Below are 9560 nucleotides of genomic sequence, written 5' to 3'. Positions count from 1 at the left end.
AAATATTAATCTTGAAATAACCTTGTGAAAACAAAGTTGTACACTTCATTCATTTTGAGTTACGTGTCGTGAAAATGGACAAAATTTCGGAGAGAAGGAGTACAAGAATTTCAGTCGAGACGTTGCACGTACACTTACTAGTGAGCTATAAGGGCATGTACAATGCATAGCCTTAAGGTGATGCCTCGCATGCCATGTAGGATCGGATATGACGTAAAATAGGTTTGGATAGGGAAGCGGGATCCTATTCAGGAGGCGGGTGCTTGAAAAGGAAAAGTGTGATCCGGTAACAAAATCTGAAAAGATTGAAGTGAAAAGTAGAGATGCATGTGTACTAGAGTCTTTATTTTTTTAATGAGGCCCACTAGTGATTGCTTGCATTGGAGAGAAAATAATAAATGTAGATGCCTCAGATTATTTGTTTTAAATTACTTTTTGTCATGAAACATATGTATCCACATGCCATCATTGTATATGCCCTAACAATCAAGCCTTTTCTTTATATTTTCTTTGTTTTTAGGGAAACTGAGCTTCTCCCTTTTTTTTCCGGCACGATTGCAAAAGCCCGTTTGCACACAAAGCCGAGCCCAGGCGCGCTTGTCTAAGAGAGCGACGAAGACCGCCTGCTCGCCCGACCCACGCACCTCCCGGACCACCACGCCACCATGGCCGCCGCCTCCCTGTCTCGCCTCTCTCGCCGCGCCTCCGCCGCCGCGGCGCCTTCCCTCCGCCGGATCCTCTCCTCCACCGCCACCGCCCCCGCTGCGCCATCGTCCTCACCACCCCCCGTCGCAGCCGCGGCGGCAGGTGCGGATCGGGTGCGGTGGGATTACCGCGGGCAGCGGCAGCTAGTACCACTCGGGCAGTGGCTTCCCAAGGTGGCCGTCGACGCGTACGTTGCTCCCGACGCCGTGCTCGCCGGGCAGGTCACCGTCCACGACGGCGCCTCCGTCTGGAGCGGCTCCGTGCTGCGGGGCGACCTTAACAAGATCACTCTTGGGTTCTGCGCCAACGTCCAGGAGCGGTCCGTCCTCCACGCCGCCTGGTCGGCCTCTACAGGTCTTCCCATTCTATATGCGATCTGTTTCTTCTACCTTGTCTAGTACCCAGATCTGACCACTATGACTGCTTGCGGAATGTTCTCGGATGAATTAGCTAGTAGTATGTGGTGCTGTGGTTGGTATGATTCCGTCCTAATTGGACGAGCGATTGGTTATATCTTAATTAATTGGATAATTTGATCTTTCGTGAAATATAATAATAACTGTACTCCCTCCGATCCATATTTCTTGTGGCTCAATTGGATAATAAAGTTTGATGATTTGGATTTGGGGTAATTTGACTGGGAGAGCTGAAGGTAATTTACATTTCGGAGGTCTATGCGCGGCATTCTTGAGATGAACACCGTTCTTTATATTTCGTTTGTTGGTGTTGAAACGAGGAGGGGGGAGTACCAGCTTGCTGTCAATCGCCATGGCGGCGCACTCTCTTGTTCTCGTGTCAGTCTCTTTTCCAATACCCTTTGCTTCTCTTCTATTAGGTCAGCCACCATGCGCCTGGGCCACTTGGGTCAGCAATACATGGGCCCCTCATCCAACACCCCCCCTCAAGAGGGGTGATAGATATCTATCATTTCCCTTACCAATCCTCTAGTCACATGCCAGATTGCATTCTTTAGTTACCAATCCTCTAGTCAAGCATTCTGCAATCTCTTGCCCACAACTCACATGCTCAATCTTGATGATCCCAGCGCCAAGCTTTTCTTTGATGAAGAATCTGTCTATTTCCACTTGCTTGGTTGTATCATGCTGCACTGGATTGTGTGCTATGTTGATTGCTGATTTGTTATCACACCACACATTCATACAACTAGTCTTCAATATCTTCAGTTCTTCTAATAAATCTCTGGTCCACAACATTTCACTTAGCTTCCTCTCCGTCGTGCGATATGCGAGTGCAGCCGTCGTTTAAGGCAACGACAATGATGTAGATGAGCTATAGAGAGGGTGAATAGGTGAGGGCTCTCAACGCGCTGATCTCGGCTGGGGCGAGAGCGGCGCAGGAGAAGCTACCTTGATCGATTGCAACCTCGTGGCGGCCGAATGTCCTCAGGCTCAACTTGCCGATTGCTTTCAGGCAAGAACGACTTGATATGCAAAGCTAGCTGGTTGGTACTTTCTACCGGGAGCAAGTCGAGAACGTACCACACGTGAAGCTGCTTATCCTGCAAGCTGATCGACTTCCCTTATGGAACATCGGAGTTGCAGCAAATAGCTAGGTAGTCGTGATCAGTTACTTTAGTTGTTGCTGCCACGAAAAATCAATGGACCTTGTCTAGCTAGCTTTGCACATCTAATTGATTGCTAGTTCCGCTAGCTTACTGCAGGTTGTAGCTGAACCAAATTGATGAGATTCTAGATTTCTAGTACGTGCATTGACAAGGATTCTTGAGTACGCCTTGATGCATCCTATCTAGAATCGAGGATAGAACGGGCGAGGAGCAAGTTAAAAACAAGGCAAGGTAATTAGAGAGATAGGGTGATGACACAAAGAGTCAAAAGATGTGATTGATGAAGAAAAGTCATAAACTGGCATCACGTAACCTGAACTGGGTAAAAAAGTTGGATTACGTGATTTATCATCTGGTTCAATTATATTGGGAGGTTCTTTTATACCTGAAAATAGAGTAGGGGGAATAGTGTCCCAGACCTAATAGTTTAGGGTGCTAAACATACTTATCTCTTATCCCCTCAACTATCTTAAACCAGACAAATCACCCCCTGAGCCCCTATTTATCCAACCAGTAGAAATACCAAACCCTAGCCTAGACGCTAGCCACGCCACACCTAAAATGCAACACTCCGGTTGAACTCTAAGCCGCACAGGAAGAAAATTATTCAATCATTTATCCTTATTTGGATTGTGGAGTTCATGCCGATTCTATGCTTTGGTTGGTCAAAGTCACATTCTGATTTTCCCCTGTTGTTGCTTCCTATGGCCGATTCTACTTTTAGGTTAATCCATGTGTCTACCCTTCAGTGTATTTAGCCAACTCAACTTAGTCAGGTTACCCTGTAAAGTGCATTGGCATTTGATCTCTACTTTTTTTGTTTACAAATGCCGATTCTATGCTTTGGTTGGTCAAAGTCAAATTCTGATCTTTCCCTGTTGTTGCTTCCTGTGGCCAATTCTACTTTTAGGTTAATCCATGTGTCTACCCTTCAGTGTATTTAGCCAACTCAACTTAGTCAGGTTGCCCTATAAAGTGCATTGGCATTTGATCTCTACTTTTTTTGTTTACAAATGCTTGTTCTTATTTTAAATTTCCTTGAATGCTTCTGAGAAGATAAGATGTTTATGATTTTTTTTCTCTTGCTTAGTTGAATTGCTTAAGCGCGAGGCCCGATGGCAGCTCGTAAAACTAGTCAGTTGAGGTTTAGCTTGGATGTGTTGTATCTTGCATCCTGCATTGCTTCTTATTACAAATAGTTGTTACTAGCAAATATGCCCGTGCGTTGCAACGGGAGAAAAAAGAGAAAAAAATGCATGTTCTTAGCCAATAAACATGGTTTTGAAGCGGTGCATTTTTTGATCTGAAAAGAAACATTTTGGTTTGGGTGTGATTGCAAACATCATGCTTCAAATATGAAATCTTAGAGAAGAACAATCAGAATGCCCATATGTTTAGGATTCACGGAGAAGAAAAGAAACAAAATTTACCCGTAGTTGCAAGAATATGTGTAATGAGCATGTTCGGGGAAGTATGAGGATGCCGTCACAGCAGCCTAACCGTCCCTAAGCAACATCGCACTGCATTGATTAATTTGAGCGATAATTCGATAACTCTTAGGAGAAAACAACTCAAATTAGTTGTTCGTCCAAAACAACACTGTGGTAGGCATGCTCCCGTCAATCACTAGTGTTAGCGCATGCAAGCACGTCTCGACCCGCTTCATGATTGGACACAGAGGCGTGAGCCGGTAGCCTGAATCCAGGTGCATATCCATGCACTCAACTTTTTCCTTTTTTCAAATATCATTTTTCCTTCGATTAAAGTAACCTCGTGATCTAGCGTGCCGGCTTATCTCCACGTCATCCTGGGGCCTTCGATTTTAATCCCGTAAAGCATGATTGGGTCCTTTTTTTTTCTCCGAGGTGTGCTTGTGCCGTAGCCTAGGGCGTTTGATTTTAGTCCCCTAAAGCACAGCTGGGTCCTTATTTTTCCTCTGAGGCGTGTTTGCGCCGTGTAGCTGCATGCTTTTCAGTTTTTTTCCATTCTATTATCGAGATCTCCCTTTTTCTCCGAGACGCCCTCTATGTAGCCGTGTCTTTTTCGTTATTTATTTGATCGCTTCTCTCTCCTTGGAGGATTCCTTCCCGCTCAATATTTGCGAGCAAATGAAACACACTTCTTGCCCTCTTATTATTGGTTCTTGAGGCGGTTTACTGATTTCAGATCAGAGAAGTATATAAATCGGTGGAATAAAATGTATGGAAGTGAGGTGGTACTATTTAATAGGAACGAATCCTCTCTTCTTCACACGAGCATGAGGTGGCTCAGTTGGACGCCGTGGTCGAGACTGCTCCACTGGTCAGGAGTTCGATCCCTGGAACCAGCCATTATCTTTTTGCCTCTTCTCCTAGGCATCATGGGCCTGGGCCGCAGTCCTTCACGGATGCAGACGCATGGAGGGCTGGTCTGATGGGCCGCTGCCGCTAGATGGACCACAAAAAATCAGTACCACCTTGGATACAAAAAATCTCAAAAAATACAATATGGGTGAAGGGATCAAAAAATCGGAGAAACGCACCTTGCTATATATATAGGCTTGCTAAAGTGAACCAGAGCTTAGAATTATTATTGTGTGCGCTGCCTACCGAGCCGTAACCAGATTAGGAAAAAAGTAACTGCATGCACCATTCCGCCGATCCATCCCACCCCACGTGGTACCTAACTTTCTTTTGATCGTAAGTGTCAAGCCACATGTAGTAATTTGCACTCCATGCGTTACTATAGCGTGAAACTTTTAACCTTTACGGTGATTTGCCATGTGAAAATCCCTAATAGTTGTACCCATGATCCATTACTTGAGCAAATACTCTCACTTTACCATTGGAGAACTCTTATTACTACTAATGCTCATTACATTTACTAGGAGCAATTGTCCAGATGGTAATGGTTACGATGGTTGATTACTATATACCATAACTATTTTACGAGCCATGAAAATGGTAGCGGACACTAATAAAACTAGATCATGCAGCAGTGATGTAATAACTTATTTTACTATCTTTCCTCTTGTTCATTACTATGTGGCCTAATTATGTGCGCGGACCGTGAACGAGTGGGGGGCAATAGTAACAAAATTAGTATGGCTATTAGATTCCCCACTAAATTTACTACTAGGCGGAAGAAAAATACGTGAAGTTTGATGGTTGGTTGATTAGAGAGAAAACTAGATCATGCAGCAGTAACGTAATAAATTCTTTTACTATCTTTCCTCTTGTTCATTACTATGCGGCCTAATTATGTGCGCGGACGGTGAACGATTGGGGGGCAATAGTAACAAAATTAATATGGTTACTAGATTCCCCCTAAATTTACTACTAGGCGGAAGAAAAATACGTGAAGTTTGATGGTTGGTTGATTAGAGAGGCGAGGGACGGAGGCCGTGGTGCGCGCTGTCTGACCGGAGCGCACGATTAGCAACTTTGCGCTCAGGCGCACTTTAGCGCAGCAGTATATATATACTCCCTCCGTCCGAAAAAGCTTGTTCCAAGCTTATCCCCCAAATGGATGTATCTAGCACTAACTTGGTGCTCGACACATCCATTTGAGGGACATATATATATATATATGTATGTATGTATGTATGTATTAATTACAGATATGGGTATGGATTATGGTGGTCAGCAACCAGTTTCCAGTCTATCACCGATAGCTGGAAATTCCTGGTCTGGACAGATATAGTTGAGCAATTTGTAGTATGACCGAGTGCATGAGATACAGATAAAAAAGATAACAAGGGCAATATGACCAGCTCCATTCATTGTTGAATATATGCAACATGAAACTACTTGGCACCCAAAGCTTGTAGCTGGTATGTATGAGTTAGGGCATCCGACAATGTACTTGGTGTATCGTTGGAGGGAAATGCCGCTGCTCATAGGCCTTGGCGAAGGAGATAACGGTGTGGAGGTCAGATGGCCGCTGAAGCTTGAGGTCAATGAGAAGACCATTGGGCAGCCCTGTTTTCTACAGAAACCGTTGTTGGGACAGTGTTAATGGCTAATTGTTGCGGCACATGAGCACTAGAAATCTGCTGGTGTAGTCGGCGACCGCGGAAGTGAACGGCAGACGTGCCAACTCGCCCAAGGTATTGGCGCGGAGTGACAGCCCAAACTGGAAGTGGCAAGCTTCCTTGAACTGCAACTGTGTCGGCATGCTGATATCGCACTTGAGCTGTAAGTAACAAAACTAAACCAAATTGGTGAGGTGGTAGGCTGCAGTCTAGACTTTGTCAGCCACGTCTGTGCGCTGTCCGTGAAAAAAACTGTTCACACCTATTGAGCCAACTAAGAGGATCGATCGGACCATCATACGCCGGGAAGTCGAGCTTTGTGGAACCGAGGCACGCCTGAACCAGAACCTGAACCTCATCCGAGGTGATTGTTTGGTAGGGGCGGAAGGGAGGAGATGGACGGGGTGGATCCATAGATGGGTTGTGGAGGGGGGGTGAGGCCATAACGGCATATGAAACTGGTTGGCAGGTGGAGGCGTGAAGGTGGTAGAGGCGGCGGTGAAAATCTGCGGCTGCTGCTGTTGCTCATGGTAGGGTTGCTGCTGCCGATGGTACGGCTGCTGCTGGTAGGTGGGTGGCAAATTAGGGGGGGGGGGGGGGGGGGGGGGGGGGGGGGGGGGGGGGGGGGGGGGGGGGGGGGGGGGGGGGGGGGGGGGGAGGGATTTGGGCTGTAGGGTGAGAGTGCCAAGTGGTCCAGATTGATGTTAGGGGGTGGCTGTGGCGAGTAAGGAGATGGCTAGAGGTGGTAAAAATTTGTTGGCGTCTGAGAGTGGTTGGCAGTGGTCAGCACAGGGTTTTGTTGCGAGGGGAAGTAGAGGTGAAAGGCAGGAAAGTGAGGGGGTGGTGGGGTGGGCAATCTGCCCAGCGGGTGAAGGTCCGCCGGCGGAGGCGGTGGCGATTACCCCCACTGGAAAAGGGGACACTAGAGGTGCTGTTGATGAGGGGAAGCACCAGGGGCGAGTCGTCGTTAAAGGTGGCGTCATGGGCGGCTGCTGCAGCTGTGGAATCTGGAGGTGGCGGCAGCGCCGATAGCCGTTGCTCAAGCGCCGTCAAGCACATCCTCGGCTCGTTGGCGTGTGAAGGCCTCCAATTGCTTCCTAATGATCTTCATTTGCTCTACAGCCTTGATCTTGATTTATTTGCCCTCATTCGTAGATGGATCTGATACCAAATTGGAAGAATCTACTATTTACCTAACCCTAATTACTGAGAAGTAGATAAAAGTACTCCCTTCGTTTCTAAATATGTCTTTTTAGAGATTCCAATACAAACTACATACGGATGTATATAGACATATTTTAGAGTGCAGATTCACTCATTTTGCTCCATATGTAGTCCTTATTGGAATATCTAAGAAGACTTATATTTAGGAATGGAGGGAGTAAACGATAGTATTCTTCTCTAGAAAAGACTTGACCAAAAAGCGGGTAAATCTATTCAAACTCTAACAAGATCTCTACTGACTGGACTCTTTCTCAACAAAGATGCTTAATCAACTAGGACTCTAATTAAGGAATAAGACTCCATGTTTGATGGGTTGGTCCACATAACAGGGTCAAATAAGAAACATATGAACTGGAAAGTTTTGGAGTAGCAAAAGAAAGGAATAGGAACCGGAGGAAAACTAGACTAGTAGGCGTTCTGTGGACTGTATGAGAACCAAAGGAAAGACTGGCTAGAAAAGGCAGCAGCAGCAACCCACCTTATATTTATTACTCAGGTTGCATGCTGCTGCATGCTGATTTGACAGTAAGTAGCTACATGGACGACTTTCCTATTTGGTACCAAGGCCATCGCCTTGGGCTTTCGGCCAAAAAAATTCTCTCTTTGCATGTTTGTTTTCCTGCAAAATTGAGGTTCCGTGAAATCTTTCCTACATTTTCGTGTTCATCCATTCCGTTGAATGGAACGCTGCTACAGGGAGAAAAACTATAGGATAGCATTCCTTCAAAGTTCCCCTTTGATTTTCCTGTAAACTGAACAGACCCTGAAGTAATAGTGCTACTTTGGGGGGTGCTTGGTTTTTTCCACGTGCCCTTTGTATGTATGTTAACCTATAATGTTTGGTGATACCTTGCGTTAGTTGTTGGTTCTCATTTCTGCTTCGTTTGTTCACAGGTCTTCCAGCTGAGACCCTTGTTGACCGGTATGTGACAGTGGGTGCGTACTGTCTTCTGCGCTCATGCACTATTGAACCTGAGTGCATCATCGGTCAGCATTCCATCCTAATGGAAGGCTCATTGGTTGAAACTAACTCGGTCCTTGAAGCTGGCTCCGTCCTGGCCCCAGGGAGGAGGATTCCGACTGGGGAACTCTGGGCTGGCAACCCTGCCAGGTTTGTTAGGAAGCTGACCAACGAAGAGATAATGGAGATTCCAAAGCTTGCTGTGGCCATCAATGATCTTATGCAAAGCCATTTCTCAGAGTTCCTCCCATACTCTAATGCTTATTTGGAGGTAGAGAAGCTGAAGAAGTCGTTTTCAATTCCTTTGTAAGATCATGTTTTCCCTCTCCCAGCAAATGAGTGAGGAAATAAAGCAGCCCGAATACTAGAATCTCTGTATTCAATCTAATTTGTAGCCTGGGTCCATCTGTTACGTTGAATTTTTTGTTCATGGTTGTCAACTGGGGACACCCTGCACAGCAGGAATTGTACCTCGTTGCACCTTTGTTCGGCAGTGCAACGCACATACCTGTTTTCCCCTCGCATTGAACATATTTTATGGGTAGAAATTTGCTTTCTGTGCCATGAGGAAACATGTATTTTGACAAATTATGGTGGATAACTATGAGATAAGGTTTTAGTAGTTGCATTTAAGAAAGCAATGGAACCAAGGGCAACTCCAACGCCGTGCACTGAATCGGACACACCAAACGTACGTGGTAGGGCCGATGCACCATATGTCGGGTATGACCTCTTTCACTTGACATGCGTATGTAGATCAATAACAATTTAGCATTATAAATAGATGCAATAACAACCAAAATGCGCCGATGTTCAAGAAGTTTTTACATCAAACCGATACCAAAAGATGGCAGCCCTTTCTATCCTAGCTTGGCTGTCTGCCAAATTCATCACTATTTGGTCGGCTCCTCTGAAGCGTACGCCTAGCGCTTCAACACGTTAGCACGATACATTTGCACAATCTTCGTCGCATTAGATCGATACATTTGCACAATCTTCGTCGCATTAGATCCAAATCTGACATCTTCTTGATCAACGTTGGCCTTCTTCTCTTGTAGTTTGATCTTCTTGTC

At 45.7% G+C, this 9560-nt stretch overlaps 1 protein-coding gene across 1 annotated transcript; it reads left to right on the top strand.

Moving 5' to 3' along the window:
* Window positions 1-558: 558 nt before the first annotated feature.
* On the top strand, window positions 559-9051 carry LOC125513234 (gamma carbonic anhydrase-like 2, mitochondrial). Its single transcript, XM_048678287.1, has 2 exons — window positions 559-1059; window positions 8421-9051. The coding sequence occupies exons 1-2, from the start codon at window positions 666-668 to the stop codon at window positions 8795-8797; spliced, it is 771 nt and encodes a 256-aa protein (XP_048534244.1). The 5' UTR covers window positions 559-665; the 3' UTR covers window positions 8798-9051.
* Window positions 9052-9560: the final 509 nt, after the last annotated feature.

Source organism: Triticum urartu, chromosome 6 (genome assembly GCF_003073215.2).
Source record: "Triticum urartu cultivar G1812 chromosome 6, Tu2.1, whole genome shotgun sequence".
Classification (NCBI taxonomy): Eukaryota; Viridiplantae; Streptophyta; class Magnoliopsida; order Poales; family Poaceae; genus Triticum; species Triticum urartu.
This window is presented reverse-complemented; position numbering and strand designations above follow the sequence as displayed.